Raw genomic sequence first — 20041 nt, 5'->3', positions numbered from 1 at the left:
GAGGGCTGTTTCCAGTAGCGTTCCGCAGGGCTCAGCACTGGATTCCCTGCTTTTTGTGGTGTATATTAACGATTTGGACATAAATGTAGGGGGCATGATCAAGAAGTTTGCGGATGACACAAAGATTGGCCGTGTGGTAGATAGCAAGGAGGATAGCTGTAGGCTGCAGGAAGATATTGATGGGCAGAAAAGTGGCAAATGGAATTCAACTTGGAGAAGTGTGAGGTAATGTATTTGGGGAGGTCAAACAAGGCAAGCGAACACACGATTAATGGGAAAATACTGAGAAGTGTAGTGGAAGTAAGGGACCTTGGAGCGAATGTCCACAGATCCCTGAAGGCAGCAGGACAGGTCAATAAGATGGTTAAGGCGGCATATGGAACCTTTTCCTTTATTGGCCGCGGGTTAGAATACAAGAGCAGGGAGGTCATGCTGGAACTGTATAACTCATTGCTTAGGCCACAACTTGAGTACTGTGTGGAGTTCTGGTCACCTCATTACAGAAAGGATGTAACTGCACTAGAGAGGGTACAGAGATTTATGAGGATGTTGACAGGACTGGGAAAATGCAGCTATGAGAAAAGATTGGATAGGCTGGGGTTGCTCTCCTTGCAACAGAGAAGGCTGAGGGGAGATTGGATTGAAATGAGGTGAAGGGTCTATTCACCTTAGCAGAGAGGTCAGTGACTAGGGGGCATAGATTTAAAGCGATTGGTAGAAAGATTAGAGGGGAGATAAGGAAAAACTGTTTCACCCAGAGGGTGGTGATGGTCTGCAACTCTCTGCCTGAAAGGGTAGTTAAGGCAGAGACCCTCAACTCATTCAAAAGGAGTTTGGATATACACCTCAAGTGCCATCAGTTGCAGGGCTATGGACCAAATGCTGGAAGATGGGATTAGAATAGGTGGATCGTTTCTCAACCGGCACAGACACAATGAGCCAAGTGGCCTCTTCCTGTGCCTTAATCTTGCTGTGATCTTCTATGATTCTAGTCCTCTCGTTTTTAAACCATGTTTCTGTTATTGCCAATAGATCATATTCCCACTCTATTTGTGCTCGTAGCTCACCAACCTTATTCACCACACTGTGTGTTTACACACATGCATTGTAATCCTGTCTTTGCATTCCTCATAGTCCTCGTCAGTCCACTCCCAACTTTACCTTCTCTCGTACTGCCCAACACTCTCACCTTATGCACCTTATTCCTCTTTTCTACTTCTATATGCTGGTGCCCATCCCCTTGCCACATTTAGTTTAAACACTCCCCAATCACACTAGCGAACTTCCCTGCGAGGACACTGGTCCCAGTCCCGTTGAGGTGCAACCTGTCCCTTTTGAAAAGGTGCCTCCTGGCCCAGAACTGGTCCCTATGCCCCAAGAATCTGAAGCCCTCCCTCCTGCACCATGCTTCAAGTCACACATTGATCCTCTCCATCTTCCGATTTCTACTCTCGCTAGCATGTGGCACTGGGAGTAATTCAGAGATTACCCTCGAGGTCCTACTCTAACCACTTCCCTAGCTCCTGAAAATCTGACCATAGTACCTCAATATCTGCCCTTGCTGTGTCGTTGGCACCAACATGCTGCACAACTTCTGGCTTACTCCCCCTTCCCCCTGCAGAACATCCTGCACCCTTTCCATGATGTCCTTTACCTTGGCACCATGCAGGACTCATGACAGTTACAGAAATGCCCATCTGTCCCCCGACTATGGAATCACCTCTAACTACTGCATTTCTGCACTTTGCTGCTCTGTCCTGCACAGTCCAGTGCCCATTGTGCCAGGGTCTGGCCTACACTCCTTCAAGGTGTCGTCACTCCAAGCAGTCTCCAAAGCCAAGTACCAGTTTGAGAGTAGCACAGGCCCCAAAGACTCCTGCACTTGCTGTCTCTTCCGGATGGCCACCTACCTACTACCCTGAACTCCTATTGCTTGTGCGGAGACTATCTCCTGGAACGTATGATCCATGAAACTCTCCTGCTCCCTGCTGCCCCACAGTGATTCCAGCTCCGCTCAAGCTCGGAAATCCTGAGCTCGAGCTGAAGTAGCTGGAAATACTTCCTACACACATAGTTGCCCAGGACACGTGGCGCAGGAATTGCAAACAGGTCGCGGCTGCCCATCCATGATATAAACAAAAACTGTCTATTTAGTATCCTATTGAAACTACCAATTTTAATTAATATCTCTAGTCCTGCTCTGTGTTTATACTCTTCTTAATACAACAATATTACACTACCTGACTGAATATTTTTAATTTCCCAGCTCCTAATTTCAATCAATACACTCCCTGCTCTCTCTCTCGCTGATAAATTATAAAGTCCACCCGTAGTTTTTAAACTAATGAATCGATCACGTGTTATTTCATATTTGATTAACTTAGATTAAATTAAAAGCTTACCGGTATACTCACCCCGGTCTGTTTTCCGTTTCCCTGTTCACTGTTGATTGTGACTTCACTCTGATGTCACTTTTTGATTTGACTCCGAAACCTCCCGCTCCTCTCCCACTGCTTCTCTCCAAAACGGAGGTTTTGGCGTGCTTTTTAAATCCTCTGTTCTCCCGCTGCTTTCTCTCCACATCTTGTGAAAAGTGGCAACACGGATTGCCAATTTTTTCCAGTTTCAGTTTAGGGAAGAAGTGAAATTGTGAGGAACTAAAAGGTAGTATTAAATATTTGTTGTTTCAACCATTTAAAAAAAAAAACAACTTGCAAAGGATTATTCAAGAACTGCATTTTTCAACATCTATTAGCTTTCATGTCTATGGATGCGATATCTATCCCCTTTGAAAGGCTGAAGAATGGTAGTTAAAGGCATCACAAAAGGAGTAAATAAAACCTGAATGCCAACTGATAGTCTTGTTCAATGACGCCAATAGAATCGGCAATAAAGGCTAGCCTGGATTTACCAGCGACATGCACATCTTGTGAATGAATAAAAAATTAGCACAAGATTAGCGCATAACACGGAAATAAAGGTCTTGGAGTGAACATGAAATGACACTGAGGTTTGTCTACTGAAGTAGCATGAAATCTCAATCTCATTCCAGAAAACAGCAATATAAAAACCTCTTGGAATATATAAACATAAGCTTACCTGGAAGAAGAAATTGGAAGGGGTAAGTATACTCCCCAGCTATCAGGGATCCTGCAGAGACAGGGAAGAGAGTTTTAAAATTATTATATTTACCAAAGCCATCAGGTTATTAAAATCATTCCACTGTTCACAGAAAGAACTTTTACAAGTTCATCAGGAATTATAGTATAAAAGACATTGTAATAATTTGTTAGAAGAATTTTAAAAAAAGATTAAATATTATAATATGCTACACAACTTGCATTTATATTTTGCCTTAAAATGTCCCAAGGCACATCACAGGAGCATTATCAGACAAAATTTGTCACTGAAAAGGGATATTAGGAAAGATGGTCAAAAGTTTGGTCAAAGGGGTAGATTTTAAGGAGTATCTTAAAAGGATGGGAGAAGGAAAAAGAGAGAGAGAATGTTAGGAAGAGAATGCCAGAATGTGGGACCGAGGCAACTGAACGCATGGTTGCCAAAGGTGCAATGATGGAAATTGGGCGTGTACAAGAGGTTGGAATTGCAGGAATGCAAAGATTTTGGAGGCTTGCATATCTGAAGAAGGTTACAGAGATAGGGAGATGCAAGGCCATGAAAGAGATGAACATAAGCATGAGACATTTAAAAATCGAGGCGTTACTGGACTGGGAGCCAAGGCAGGTCAGTGAGTAGGAGGAATGATGGGAGAGTGGGACTTGATGCAAGTTAGGGTACAGACAGCAGAGTCTTGGATAAGCTGAAGTTTAGAGGGTGAAAGGTGGGAGGCTGACCAGTACAGCATTATAATAGTCGAGTCTGAAGGTAACTAAAGCATGACTAAGTGTTTCAGTAGCAGATGGGCTGAGGCAGGGCGAAGACCAGCGAAATTATGGAGGTGTGATGGAGAACATCTGGGGTTGAAATCTCAGCTCAAGATGTTGAAGTCTCAAATCGCCTGTCACTGCCTTAGACAGTGGCCAGGAGGAACAAGGAAGCAATGGCAAGGGAAGGCAATTCGTGGCAGGGATCAAAAACAATGACTTACTTAATTGGAGAACGTTATTGCTCATCCCAGACCACATGTCAGGCAAGTAACGTGTCAAATCAGAGGCATTGGAGGGGTCAAGAGAGGTGGTGGTGAGGTCAAGCTAGGTGTTGTCAGCTTGCATGTGAAATCTGACGGTGTTTTCGGATGATGGGGCCCAGGGCAGATCCTTGGAGGATGCTGGAGGTATCAGTGCAGGAGCGGGAACAGAAACTATTGCAACTGAATCTCTAACAATGACTGCATAGATGAGAATGGAATCAGGCAAGGCAGTCCCACCCAGTTGGATGACGGAGGAGATGCATTGGAAGAAGATGGTGTGATCAATCATGTCAGAAAGGTGCAGACAGGTCATAGTCATAAAGTTATACTGCACAGAAACAGGCCCTTCGGCCCACCATGTCCGCAACGGCCATCATTATCTATTGTAATTCCATTTTCCAGCACTTGGCCCGCAGCCTTGTTTGCTATGGTGTTTCAAGTGCTCATCTAAATACTTCTTAAATGTTCTGAAGGTTCCTGCCTTTACCACCCCTTCAGACTGAGATGGAAGAGATAATGCACCACTACTGAGTGATCATTACACATTTCAGTAACTTCACAAAGTGAAGTTTCGTTATATGAATCTCCTCTTGCTTAAAGGTCATTGCATTTGTAGTAACCAGATCAGTTCCTGCTTACAAGGCAGAAATATAGTCAGTTGCACTCTCCATTATACTTAAGCCACTGCCTAGATGAGAGGGACATTTTTTGCAATATAACATACAAAAGAATTGCAATGTTAATATTTAAATAATACATGTCCATTAGGCCAAGTAGTCCCTATTATAAGATCCAGCCTCCATTAGCAAATGAAGTCTTACCGTTTTGGGAAATCATTTTTGTAATGTTTATTCAGTAATCTGTTCATTGCTGGGGCAACTTATATCTTTTCATCAATATCTGATAATTGCAAATTCTCTAACACCTGTAATCCTTCCCACATGCTTAACATCTTTGAGATGAAATGTTTATTTTCACTGAGCAAGTGTGCTAACTATTGCCACATAGCAGCGCTACAGGATGTCTGATTATATATTTCGCTTCTAACCACAGCTGCGTAGGTTCCTCTAAAACTATTCACAAAATAGTTCTACCATTTCTTCCAATTAAATATTGGAAAGAACAAAGCCACACAGTCTTTGGCCCCTGCCACAAACTCCATTCCCTAGTCACTGATTCCATCTACCTCCTTGGCCACTGTCTCAGGATAAATCGATTTCACAAACTCAAACTCCAACCCGAATCAGTGCTGAGTTTCTGAACCCATGTACCCTCCATTACCATGAATGCCTACTTTTATCTTTCACTACTTTCACCTTTGGCTCAGCTCAGCCGCTGCTAAAACCCTCATCCATGTTTTTGTTACCTTTACTTTGGTCAGCTTTGGCTCAGTTGGTAGCACTCTCACCCAAGTCACAAGGCTCCGTGGTTCAAGTTCCACACCAGGACTTGAGCACAAAAATCAAGGCCAACATTCCATTGCAGCACTAAGGAAGTGTCATCTTTCAGATGAGATGTTAAACAAAGGCCCCCCGTCTCCCCTCTCGGGTGGACATAAAAAGATTCCATGGCATTATTTCGAAAAGCAGGGGAATTATCCCCGTGTCCTGGCCAATATTTACCTCTCAAATCAACATCACAAAAAAAAAATCAGGTTGCTTACCCTCTTGGCCTGAAAAAATACATAAAACTAAAAGGAATGAAATGTTACTTTGTCAGTGCACACAGAACGGTGCGGTACTCAATTAGTAGCTTGTGGACATGTTCAAGAGTATCACATTGCATATTTGTCTAAGAAATGGGACACCTTTAAGAAATAATACTTCTCAGAATTCTTACAGAAACAGTAGGCATAGTATGAAACAAACCCACAGAACAGCTGTTTTCCTTTCCTTCTCAAAAGGGACAAAGAGGCAGTCCCGAACACTGAGGTCATCACTGGTATAAACAAGATTGGGGGGTGGGGGGGGGGGGGGGGGGGCAGAAAAAGAGCATGACATTCCCAAGGGGCTCATACAGAAGCCACTAGACACCATAGACATTCCTAAGCTGATACGAGTGTCTTCTAGCACCTTGTGTACACTCTTATCTGTACAAGTGTCTTCTAATTTGGCCTCTAGTATGGAGTACACTGAAAGATGACTTGAAGTGATGGACAAGCAGGAGGAGACGACCCCAACACCTCAGGTACCTGTCTTGTATTCATTGGTTAGAAGGGTTTGAATAAGTGATTGACTTCGGGTGAACTACCAGCCCCCACAAATAAGGTATATCAATGGATGCCAGGAAGAACGACCATGACAGCCCCTGCCTGGCAGAAGATGGAAAGCTTCCTGACACATTGGCTAATTGGAGGGGGTGAAAAGACAGAGCGAGAGAGTGCGAGAAGACTGCCCTTCCTGCTGCAGAGATTGGCTGCAAAATCATCTGTCATGGGTCTTATACTTCTGTCTATTTAGCTTATGCAGCATATTCAAACTGCTACTTCTTAATATTCATCACATTTAAACTGTGGCTTCTTAAAAAACTGCTTAAAAATTACCTATGAGTTTTTGACCCCCTTCATTGGGTATCTGTGACTCCCAAATCTAAATTTTACATTAGTGAAGTGTACTCCCTTCAGTAAAAACAAAACAAGGCAATGAGCTATACCTTCAGTAACCTTATCTATAATATTCAATCCTTAAGTGCAGGACCTTGGAAACACAAATTAAACAAGAGTTCCCATATAGGTGCTGAGGGACCTTTGCTTACGGAGCCTGTAGCAAACATCATGGTGAGCCTCACAGCTCCAGCGACCCGGGTTCAATTCTGGGTACTGCCTGTGTGGAGTTTGCAAGTTCTCCCTGTGTCTGCGTGGGTTTTCTCCAGGTGCTCTGGTTTCCTCCAAGCCAAAAGATTTGCAGGTTGGTAGGTAAATTGGCCATTATAAGTTGCCACTAGTATAGGAGGTGGTAGGGAAATATAGGGACAGGTGGGGATGCGGTAGGAATATGGGATTAGTGTAGGATTAGTATAAATGGGTGGTTGATGGTCGGCACAGACTCGGTGGGCCGAAGGGCCTGTTTCAGTGCTGTATCTCTAAACACTACTTATGCATGGTGAAGGATCATCATGCTCCTACTGGCAGTATTACAGTATGGTAGCAAGCATGAAAGCTGCAAGAGCTATGTTAGTCCTAACCTCTCAATTTCTATTGTTTACAGTTCTTTCACACTTTCCATTAATAGAAAATGAAAACAAAAGCTAGCGTTTCAGGACATGAGATAACGCACATAAGGTGTTAATGTTCAACAGAGTCCTCAAGTATTGACAACTGTAATTGGAACCAATGCAGAACAATTTCTCAGTGATACCCGTTTTGCATTTGGGTTTTGCTGCAGATGGCAAGCCTTCTATTGGTGGCATAGTAACTTTCTTCAGTAGGAGATTTTCCTGTGATTGATCTTATAATGGCAAACTACCATAGCTGACAAAGCTAAATGACCCGTTGGCAGTACTTGTGCAATATCGAGTGACTGCTGCAGTGTCGGAGGTGCCTTCTCCCAGATGAGGCATTAAAGCGAGGCCCTATATAAGGTGGACATAAAAGATCCTATGCCACTATTTCAAAGAACAGCAGGGAAGCTCTCCCCAGTGTCCTGGTCAATTTTTATCCCTCAACCAACATTACTAAAATAGATCAACATCACATTACTGTTTGTGGGATCTTGCTGAGTGCAAATTGGCTGCTGCTTTTCCTATGTTACAACAGTGACTACATTGGCTGTGAAGCACTTTGGGAGGTCCTGAGGTTGCGAATAGCGCTATATAAAGGCAAATCTTTTTTATTTCTTCTTGTGTCAGGTTTGCCATCCTGGGTCTGACTGTAGGCGAGCTTAAGATTTATTTCAATTTTAAACCAATGTAATTTTTAACCAAAAAAACTTCCATAGGCCATACAAAATTGTTATAAGTTAGCATGAACTCCTATAGATTTTATTTTGAAACAGTGCAATACAACATGTTCCCCAAAGATTAAAAGGGCATTTTATATAATGCATGGTAATATTTTTTCTTCTTTTAAAGGAGTAAGTTTTTCTTTCTCCTTATTTATGAGTAAGGAGGGCCCATTTGCAGCCCCAATTATATTTCCACCTCTCAGAAGCAGTAGTTAACTAAATCATTGCAAAGGTGGAGATAACCAGAGCAACTTGATTTTCCTGATCCCTTGACATTGACCACATCTGGTTTATTTTTATACTGCAATAAAGCCTCAGTTTGGGTCAAAATGAAGATAAATTTACCTGCTTGAAGGCAATGTAGTCTGAAAAAAGCATGGAGTTTTAGGAGCTACACCCAATAAGATGAGCAGATCTCGCCTGTGCTTTCTCAAGCACAAGCTAATCTCAAAATTACTTAAGAGGAGTTTTCTCTCTGGAAGGAAAATGTACAAAGCCTTAAGCTTGGAACTTTAGAGATCAACAAAATTCCCAATAATGCATTAGATGTGCAGCAAGCTGTGCTTGGCCACTGTTCTGGCCTTCCACCGGAGCTACTGCAATGAGTTACTGAAGCAGCTTGCCTGTTCACATTATTTGTGTGAACTTGGGTATAGCCCTGGTTGCTGTAAAGCCTTGCACAAAAGTTAACCCAAAATGGTTGGTACAATATCATTTTTAAATGCAAGATCCATTGATATTAAAATCTGCTTCAGTGCACAAACATTCCGACTTTCCCCCAAATAACAGGCATGGTCATTCTCTGGGGATTTTCCACATTCACACACATGAAATTTATCACCATGATGTTTGCTACAGGCTCCGTAAGCAAAGGTCCCTCAGCACCTATATGGGAACTCTGTTTAATCTGTCTAATTCAAATTGGCAGCAGCAACTTGCTGCACATTTTTCAACAGTGTTTTGTCAATAGACTACAAACAAGGTGACAGCTGCATTCCTGAGTATATCTCCATGAGGTCCACAATCAAAACTGCAGTCCTCAGGCTCCCTGGGATATTAAGCTCCAAAAATTGGCTCAGCAAGAATAAGAAGTCAACATCCTTAGAGAAATGTTCTTAAGTTTAGTCTTCTGGCAGATGCCACCCAAGGGGACACTCCTCCATCCTTGGACAAAATCGGATATCCATCCTGTCAACCTAAAAAAATCCCTGTAACGTCTGGGGAGTCAGTACCAACATTTCCAGAAGCAACGCAAAGCTGGATCTGTCCGCATTAAGGTGTTGAGTGCAGTCTTGAAACGTGACAGGAAGTTATTGGGGCATTGATAGAATGCTTGTCCTATATTATGAAAATCTCAGGATTGCAGAAAACATGATAAAGGAATCTTTCAGAGACGTCTCAGAGAAGGTTTCTTGATTGACCATTCAATTTGCGTTCGCAACAAGTGTCAGCAATGCTACGCGTGGACAGTACGAAAGTCTTTAGTAATCCATGCTGGAGGTGGTTGCATTGGCAGTGCCGATGACGAGACGAACTGCGGTGATAAGACCATTGATTTGTTAGTTCAAGTCGGATACTTTCATCATTTCATTTGTTCTGCTGAAAGATGCCAGTGGAGCAGTTGCAGAACTCCAAGGCTGAACCAATCACTAAAATGAAAAAAGGCCACTGGATCCTCAAAGTGCTTTACAGTCCATGAAGTACTTTTGAAGTGTAGGAAACGTGGCATCTGATTTGTGCACAGCAAGGTCCCACAAACAGCAATGTGACAATGACTAGATAATCTGTTTTTGTGATGTTGAGTGATGGATAAATATTAGTAAGGATTTCTCCCCTGCTCCTCTTTGAAATAATGCCATGGGATCTTTTATATCCACCCGAGGGCAGGCAGGTCCCCGGTTTAACGTCTCATCCGAAAGACGGCGCTCCCTCAGTACTGCACCTGAGCATCAGCCATTGATTTTGTGCTCAACTCCTGAAGTTGTCCTTGAATCCACAAGCTGCTGACTCAGAGTACTACCAACTGAGTGAGCCACACTGATGAACGAACCCTGGATGCTTTTCCCCCATACAACATAATAATTCCTAATGTGAGATTCCCAATGTATAATTCCTAGAACATTCCAGAGTGTCTTACTCACCCAACGCAATTCTTTGAATGGATCTATGGTTTCATTTCTTGGAAGAAGCAAACCCATAGGTTTCTCCACAGTGAAACAATAAATCATGGCCAAAATTGATGGGACAGCTCTCAGTAAATCAAATGATCAAACATCTCTTCTGCTGATTTGGAGAAGGCTACAGGCATTTTCACAACAGTGGACGACAACTATATATTACAGGCATTATTCCTTTTTTTTTAAAAAAGGACACAAGATTTTGATCCATCCTAAAAGGGGGCATTAGCCAGTTTGAAGGCAAGGTAGCCAAAATTAACACATCCAAGGTATGGCTTGGGCCACTAAAAATTTGCCAAAAAAAAATCTAGACACAAAGATGGCACCAGACTCTCTATCAAAACGATTCCAAATTTTTTATGGAAACTTGCACAGGACCATGGACCTTGGGGAAAAATAGACCATTTTCAGTATAGGAAAAAAAAATCATTTTTTTCTTGGAAAAGGGATAATCGCAACAAGAGACAGAATTTTCTGGAATCAAAGAATTTCACAGGACGGGATGAAATCAGTGAATTCATCAAGCCTATGCCAGCCTCCTGAAATAACTATTCATTTTGTCACCTTCCATGACAAATTTTTCTTTTTTAAATATCTATTCATTTCTCTACAAAAAGCTTCCACCATTAGAGGAGAGGTTGCCTGACCAAAATTGTTGTGTATGCAACTAATTTCTATATGAGCCCAGGTGAAATTGTTGGTCATAAATGGTAGCTGAGTCATCTGTGCACCCATATTATAGAACTTATAGACAAGTATAACTCAATTGTTCCAGCTTTGAATTGGAAGCCTTTCAAAAGCAGAGGGAGCAATATGCTAATTATCACAGCCTACTACACAGAAATAATGCAAGAACACTATTTGAAAACATTCCCAGAGAATTTTAACTGGAGCTTTTGTTTCTTCTCCAAAAGGGCAAAGGACTAGCATGAGCTCATTACTACAGGGATAAAGATTTATTAGGACATTTTGGACTCGCACATTCTGCTAACAGCCAGCCATTTCGGGACCAACTGGTGGCTGCCTTCTCAATGTGGTGCTTTGTTTTGCAGCTGATGTTGCACAAATGGTGCATGCTTATCAACCAGACACTATGCAAATATACCACATTCTTCTGACAGCAAGAATTGCAACAGCCTTTGCCATTTTACACCCTCATAAAAGCCAAGTATGCTCAGTGGAGTCTGTGGTGAAACAGCAAAATCAGTCACCCTTCAGATTCATGCATTTCCTAGGAACAATTTCAGAGCGGTAGTGATGGAGAGTCCCACTTGGTTGATATATGACCATGGGAGAAAATGACAGTACACTTTCAACTTTAAATAAATATCCCAAGATATAGGGAGAACTTTTTCTTCCTTAAGCACAATGATCTACTAAATGAAACCAGATGGAAGATGTGTGATTTGGTCAGACCAGCCACCGTCTGATGGCATTGCAGAGAAAGCCCACAGGAACTATCCCTGGTATTAGTGAACTGATTTATGAAGAAAGACTTGGGCTTTTCAGCTTTAAAAGACATCCGAGAGATAATCTTATTGAGCTACACAACATAGAAAATGACACAGAAAAGGTGAATCTAGAAAATTATTTCAAATTAAATTGAGAGTAGAACAAAGAGACAATAGTTCAAATTGTTAAAAGGCAATTTAGGATGCATATCAGGAAGTTCTTCCCAACACAAAAAAAATAGTTACTACATTGAATAGGTAGACAGAACAGTGGAGTGAAAACCCTGGAATCATTCATTCACGGGGTAAGGTGAAAAAGGTACTCTAAAACCATTCTGCAGGGGCAAGAGAAAAGGAGGAGAAAGAGAAGTTAAAACAAGCCATACCTATGTCTACAAATAATTCATCTGGGAGTCTTCATCTTCTCTCTCTTCCCTACCATACACATCAGACTATATGTTGAGTCTCCAGTTAATAATTTTTGGAGATGTGCCCAAGCATTGAAGAAAACGAAATGCTGTCCCAATAACCATGACAAAAACATTCAAACTATAAATCAGTAATCTGAAGACCTGTGGTGGAGAAAGACCTCAAGGTCATTTTACAGGGATGTTAAGAGTGACATCAAGAGTCAGAGTTATACAGCACAGAAACAGGCCCTTCGGCCCATTGTGTCCATGCCAGTCATCAAGCACCTATCTATTCAAATGCCATTTTCCAGGACTTGACCCGTAGCCTTGTATGCTATGGTGTTTCAAGTGCACATCTAAATACGACTAAATTGTTGAGGGTTCCTGCCTCTACCACCCCTTCAGGTAGTGTGTTCCAGATTCCAACCACCCTCTGGGTGAAATTTCTTTTCCTTAACTCCCCTCGAAACCTCCTGCCCCTTATCTTAAATCTATGCCCACTGGTTATTGAGGAGGACTAAGGGAAAAGTTTCTTCCTATCTACCCTATCTATGCCCATGATTTTGTATACCTCCCTACAGAGTTAAAATGCTCCAGCCCAGGCAACATCCTGGTGAATCTCCTCTGCACCCTCTCTAGTGCAATCACATCCTTCCTATAGTGTGGTGCCCAGAACTGTACACAGTACTCCAGCTGTGGCCGTACTAGCATTTTATACAGCTCCATCATAACCTCCCTGCTCTTATATTCTATGCCTCGGCTAATAAAGGGAAGTATCCCATATGTCTTCCTAACCACCTTATCTACCTGTGCTGCTGCCTTCAGTGATCATTGGACAAGTACACCAAGGTCCCTCTGACCCTCTGTGCTGCCTATGGTCCTACCACCCATTGTATATTCCCTTGCCTTGTAGTCCTCCCAAAATGCATCACCTCACACTTCTCAGGATTAAATTTCATTTGCCCTGCTCTGCCCATTTTACCAGCCCATCTATATCGTTCTGTAATCTAAGGCTTTGTTCCTCACTATCTACAACACCACCAATTTTCAGGTCATCCGCAAACTTACTGATCATACCTCCTATATTCACATCTAAATCATTAATGTACGCTACAAACATCAAGGGGCCCAGCACCGATCCCTGCGGTATACCACTGGTCACAGACTTCCAATCACAAAAACAACCCTCGACCATCACCCTCTGCCTCCTGCTACTAAGCCAATTTTGGATCCAATTTGCCAAATTACCCTGGATCCCATGGTCTCTTACCTTCTTGACCAATCTCCCATGCAGGACCTTACTGAAAGCCTTACTGAAGTCCACGTAGACTACATCAACTGCTTTATCCTCATCTACACATCCAGTCACCTCCTCGAAAAGTTCAATCAAGTTTGTTAGACATGATCTCACCCTCCCCTCCGAGTATAAAAATAGTAAAGGTCATGCTTCACAATTCTACTGAAATGTTTTCATCAAATAAATGGATCGTTAGATGAAAGCACCGGAGAATTTTCAAAAGGCATCTAATGAAGTTCTGATTGAGGCTTTTAAAAGGTGAAAAGCAACACAATTAATGATAAATTATCCAATTGGAATCCAAACCCACGACTTCTATCACCTCGAAGAACAAGGGCAGCAGACGTGTAAATATCACCATCTGCAAGCTCTCCTCCAAGTCACACACTGTCCCGATTTGCAATTATATTGCTGCTCCTTCACTGTCACCAGGTCAAAATCCTGGAACTCCCTCACTAATAGCAATGTGGGTGTACCTACACCACATGGACTACAACAGTACAAGCAGCTGGTTCACCACCACCTTCTCAAAGGCCATCAGGCATGAGCAATAAATCCTGGCTTTGCCAGCGATGCCCACACCCCATGAATCAATAAAAAAAAAACTGGCTTGGTAATTGAAATCAGTGATAAATAAAATAATCATCAGTGGTAAGGATTCAGGTATGCTCTGCACACTCGGTTCTCACTACATACTGTGTTTGGAGTATTTTAAAGTTGTCTTCAAACTAAGTGCCCAAGTGACAAGTACACCAAAGATGATTAATTTCAAAAGAACATGGCCTAATTAAGAAACCAAAGTCAAGTGAGGCAAAGGATTTTAAAAGTAAACAAAGGGAGGATTACACACACTGAAGCAGGATATATGTACACAATGAGAATGCTGTTCATTACTAACGGTAGAAAAACATAAGAATTTGGGTGTGGCTATTGACCATTCACTGAAAGTACCAGTAATTATGAAGCTGCTAAGACTAATCAAGAACTGGGATTTTATGAAAATATACATGAGAACAAGTTAATTGAGCTTTATATAAGTTATTTTTATGACCAATGTATCCTAGATTCAAAAGTCAGCTGAAATACTGCGAATGAGTCGGAGAAGAATGACGAATGTGATTGAAACCTAATGCATTACGTTTTAAGGAGAGGCTCAAAGAACTGATCTGATTTATTTTACTCGATAAAGGAGATTGAAAGCAGACAATGCAGCTCTTCTAAATATTAGAGATGCACAAATTATTTAGATGTAAACAGGATACATAACTTAGGCTATAAACCTAAAATTAGAAGACACATGTATAATACTTCAAGGCAAGACTCTTGATTTGAAGTAACTGCTCAATTCAGGGAGCAAATCCCTTCAAAAATTAGCAAAGGTTATTTTGACCAATTCCTTCAGAAAATGCTGGGTAAATATAATTAGGAGAATTGAAGGTTTAGGGATAAGCACAGATAGAGACGAACACAACATGCTGCTCACACCATTTATAATACTCGATTTTTGTCTGCCTGGACTTTTCTGACTGGTCAGTTTAAGGGGCGCACCTGTTGGTGGGCTGATTTGGTGGGCGGTGCCTGGCGAACACAGAGGCACGTGGGATGCATGGAGGACTGGAGTGCATGACGCATGTACATGCCAACGGTTGGTGGCAATGACATGGTGAGGGCTTGGTGGTGAACAGCAGCAGCAGGTAAGGGAAGCCCAAAAAGAAAGTTACCCTGGCTGGAGACATTGTTTCTGTGAGGGATGGGATGGGATGGGATAGGGGTGTCAAGAGCAGGATGGAAGGAACGGGACAGAGGTGGCGTGGGATGATGGAGTTGGTTAAGTGCGGCAAGATGGCAGGGTTAATTATTTGATACAACTCATTATTTAAAAGCTATTCTTTGTGCTAAAAATTAAGATACACTCGATTTGTATGAAAATGTTTTGGCAAAGCTGTCAGGTAAATTAAAAGAATACATCAGCATGGATTCCATAGGCAAAAATGATAACAGTCTATACCCTCCAGAGTTTTGACAGTCCAATGGACATGCCACCGCACAAAGTCAAGGAACCAGCAGTTACAACGTTGCTACAAAACTTGAATCCTAAAGAAGGACTTTGTCATGGTACAAGTTTGGTAGTTAGGAAGCAATTTTCTTCGATGGTAGATGCTGAAATTATAACAGACAGATTTCAAGGAAATAGAGTGTTTATTCCTTGAATAATTTTGAGTCCATCAAATGTAAACCTGCCTTTTCAACTCAGGAGAAAAAAGAGTTTCCAATTAGACTTTCATATTCTATGACTATAAACAAGTCACAAGGCCAGACTTGTGACAATATTTGTGTTTATATTCCTAGGCTTGTTTTTACACATGGACAACTTTATGTAGCTTTTTCCACAGAGGGAAATTTTGATTCTGGTAACGTCTTTGGTGAAAGAATAATGTAAAGTACTGTTGCAATAAAGATACGAATTTGACTGCAAATGTTTTGTGGGTCTCGGCTAGTAAAAGTGCAATCTGTGCAAAGTAAGTAACTAGGTTTGAATTTGGAAGATAAGGGGTTGATAGATGATTTGCACATTTATCTTTGGGGATCAGCAAACCATTTCCAGCACTTTCCCTCCAAAAATTAAATAAATTGAAATCATAAGGAAGATTGGACAGAGGTAGTTGAAAAAATGGAGTGGATGATTCGTCGGCATGTTTTTCATCTTTCTTACTGCCTCAGTTATCAGGTTCATAGCAAGTGTTTACTTTCTTTGCTAGCATATATAAGGTGCGTTCATGATTGGTTTACCTTAAAAGGTTGTGTAAAGGTGGCAATGCCCACTTAATTTGCGAAACAAAAGCAGCTTTGACTTCATATTTTCACTAATGTATTTTGTGCTATAAACTTAATATCCAACGCAGTTTTCAAAAGTGAATATGCCCCAAAGAAAGGGTAAAGGATAAAATAAAATGTTCTGATGGCTAGTAGTAGAGTCCAAAAACTTCTCGAGCTGTAACAGAGGACGAACTTCAGTTTCAGGATAAGCAGATTAATCAACTCTCCTGAAAACTGAAATCCCTTAGTTTGCAGAATTTTCCAGATAATTATCCCCTTGAGGTCAGAGACTGAAGGTAAGCAATTACCATTGTGAATCTAACCCAACTGAGACACACAATAATACAGACTTCCATGCAAGGATCCGGAGCTCCTCCAAATTTTTTGGCCATCTGAATTACAGAAAAATGGTCACAATATGCAAATCCTCTGTTATTAATCACCAGTACAATGAAAAATCAGATAGTACAGACTATCTGATGTTTGGCTATGCTCGCATAATCCAGATTATGGGAGAGCAATACTCATTCAACAGCTCCTTGTGTTCACACAGAAAGTTATTCCCTTACCATTGAATTAAAGACCCATATTTTTTGAGTTCAACTGTTCTATCACTGGGATAAAAGAGCCAGTTTGATCAATGTAAGTGCATGGGCTGGAGTAGAAGATCATTCTCTGGTAATCTAAATTTGAGCTTAAACTGATCACTTGAAAATAAAATAATTGGATTGACAACATCCAGTTTGGGATATATAAGACTCCAGCAATAAAAACAAAACACCCAAGACATCTATCAAGCAGCAGGATTGATACCCCCTCTAAGCAGAGGTCAATCAACATTTCGCTTCCCTTCGCCCCCCTGCTGTTTTTTCACTCCTTGTCTAAGGGAATGAAGCATGATCTTTAAAAGATGCAAGGTGAAACTTGAAACAGTAGCCTGCCTTTATCATATTTTCAGATGGCAAGACATAAATAAAAGCAAATACTGTGGATGCTGGAAAACTGAAATGCGGCAACAAGACAAACGGTCTACTTCCCAGCATTTAAGGGCGGCACAGTGGCGCAGTGGTTAGCACCGCAGCCTCACAGCTCCAGTGACCCGGGTTCGATTCCGGGTACTGCCTGTGTGGAGTTTGCAAGTTCTCCCTGTGTCTGCGTGGGTTTTCTCCGGGTGCTCCGGTTTCCTCCCACAAGCCAAAAGACTTGCAGGTTGATAGGTAAATTGGCCATTATAAATTGTCACTAGTATAGGTAGGTGGTAGGGAAATATAGGGACAGGTGGGGATGTTTGGTAGGAATATGGGATTAGTGTAGGATTAGTATAAATGGGTGGTTGATGTTCGGCACAGACTCGGTGCTGTATCTCTAATTTCCTTTTTTAAACTGGTTGAGAGATGCACACTCAGTAATCAGCAGTTGTGTCTACTTTGAATAATATGGAAGAGGCTTTAAATCTTAAGGTCCAGCTCAAAACAGTACTTTGCATTTCCCAAGTCTAACAGTACATGCTTTACACGGAGTGGAAGATTCTGTACCTCCAAAGCAAAGAACTACTTGCATTGAGCACTTCAACTCTTCTGAAGTGGTCACTCTGTAGCACAAATCCTCCCTAACTGTTCAGTCTCTTGCTTAGTCTCCCAGCATGCCTGAATGCAATGAAATGAGCTCCAAATCCACAAGGTCAGAGTGATTAGAGTTGGTCTTTTTACAGGCCAGAGAACGGATCTCAACACCTTTCTTGTCTGACTGAGCGTAAACAAAGCCACCACCAATGCAAGATTTTAAAAAAGTCAAAAATAAGTGAAGTGCAATTCATACCATCTACCTCATCTTGCTAATTCAGCCAACCAAACATCAAACCGAATCTTGAATTACCGAACCTTTTTAATGCTCCTACCTTAGCTGTATTATTTCCAACATTTATTACCATTCGAGGAAAGACATTTCTTCTAAAATTGACTTTTCAGTAATTTAAATGAACTTTTGAAGCAAATAATTTTTTAAAATAACTACCACATTAGAACTATCCACCTTGTTAACTTCAGCAACAGCCCATTGAATCTACAACTCAGAATACTGTCCATGACTGGACTGAAGGAAGAAAAGCAACATTTCTCCAGACGCAAGTTATGCAAGCAACAAGTGAAACAAAATGACATCTGCTAAAACACACATATGTATGGGAAATAAACTGTTTGGGACAGACTGCCAAATTAGTCATTAAATGCGGCCACTCGCCCAATTAAATCACACCACCTGATTTCCTGTAGAAAAGCTGATACCATAATGGTTCTCTCTGGATTTCCTTCGTTATAAGTTCAGAACAGGTTTAAAAATACTCTGATCAATGTCAAATTTATCCAAAATTCGAACTGAACTTTTTATTTGCCAGCCATCATCTTTAAATAATTTTGGTCGGGAGATCAGCCTCATTATACACATACAGCATCCCAATTGAAAAGAGATCTTTAAAAAATTCGGTATTCATCCAAATTTTCTCACCTTGAATGCGATCCAGTATACTGAGGAATACAATAACTGCAACACAGAATGTTTACTTTTACATCCTCCAAAATTTTATTGGTTGTCAATTGTGTACCCCAAAAAAACTCAACGTTCAGAACACTGAATGTACTGTCATAATATATACCTGAAAATGTTCAGAAATTAATGCAAGGGTTGAAGATAAGTTACTGAAAACATGTTTTAATTAGGTATGTTTCCTGGTAACCTGATATACTATACAATCTTCATAATCAATGTGCCTTACTACCATAGAACAAACATTTTAAAAATATTATGTTTAAAGCCAACCCAAACATATCTAGAATCTTTGCCACAAACTGGAGTACAAGAAAATGTTTACTGTAAAACAGGGAGCATGACAAAATAAAACTGCTTACAGCCATACATATACACGAATAGGACTAGCCATGCCAATAAAGTACCCAGTTACAAACAATAAATTTATCTTAATATTTAAAATGGTATCAGTCTGAGAACAAGAAGCTGCAAGTGCAACAGCTAATCGGACTTTATGTAACAAAATCTCATTCTGCTATTCTTAGATCTTCAACCATTCCAGTCCCAAGTTTGTTAAAGGACTATTAGTTCTGAGGATGTTTACCATTTCTAAAAGACAGCTACTTTTAAATATGTCCCATGACTTTTTTTCCATTTCAAACATTTCCTCCAATTTCCACTCTTTACCATGTTCTTCACTTAAAGATGGAGATTCATGCTGAGATATGCTCTAGGTATGCCAGTAGCCCTCTGGCAACCTGTCCAAAGGGCTGCAAGAACCAAGCCAGTGAGCACTAGCATGCTATTGGACCCTTGTTTCATCATAAATAAGAACAATAATTTTCATCCGATATCCCAATATGCATTCCCAGCAGGGGTCACTGGATAGTAATCTTATTGGAGCCCAAACTAATTTATCCCTTCTCTGCAGAGAAACTGGGACGAATTGTAATGCCTGTGCTGTTTCAAATGGACCACTCAACACATACTAAAAGTTAAGCTTGGGAGCTTTATGCTTCAATACACAGGACACATTTACCCATTGAACCATGGGACCGTCCAAAGCTAGAATTCTGGTTTCAATATTAAAATCTAAAAGGAGCAGCAAGAGCTTACAATTTTCAAATAAATGGCAGATGCAGTATAATGTGGATAAATGCGAGGTTATCCATTTTGGTAGCAAAAACAGGAAGGCAGATTATCTGAACGGCTATGAACAGAGGGGAATACGCAGCAAGACCCAGTGTTCTCATACACCAGTAAACATGCAGGTCC

At 41.2% G+C, this 20041-nt stretch overlaps 1 protein-coding gene across 1 annotated transcript in view; it reads right to left on the bottom strand.

The window, feature by feature from the left end:
* arrdc1b (arrestin domain containing 1b) overlaps positions 1–20041 on the bottom strand; it is a 79633-nt gene that overhangs the window by 25719 nt on the left and 33873 nt on the right. The window contains exon 3 of the mRNA XM_068012664.1: positions 3100–3150. Within this exon, the coding sequence (XP_067868765.1) occupies positions 3100–3150 (51 nt within the window). The remainder of the gene's footprint in view (positions 1–3099; positions 3151–20041) is intronic.

Source organism: Heterodontus francisci, chromosome 32, assembly GCF_036365525.1.
Source record: "Heterodontus francisci isolate sHetFra1 chromosome 32, sHetFra1.hap1, whole genome shotgun sequence".
Taxonomy (NCBI): domain Eukaryota; kingdom Metazoa; phylum Chordata; class Chondrichthyes; order Heterodontiformes; family Heterodontidae; genus Heterodontus; species Heterodontus francisci.
Note: the sequence above shows the minus strand (reverse complement) of the source record. Positions and strands in the feature narration are given on the sequence as shown.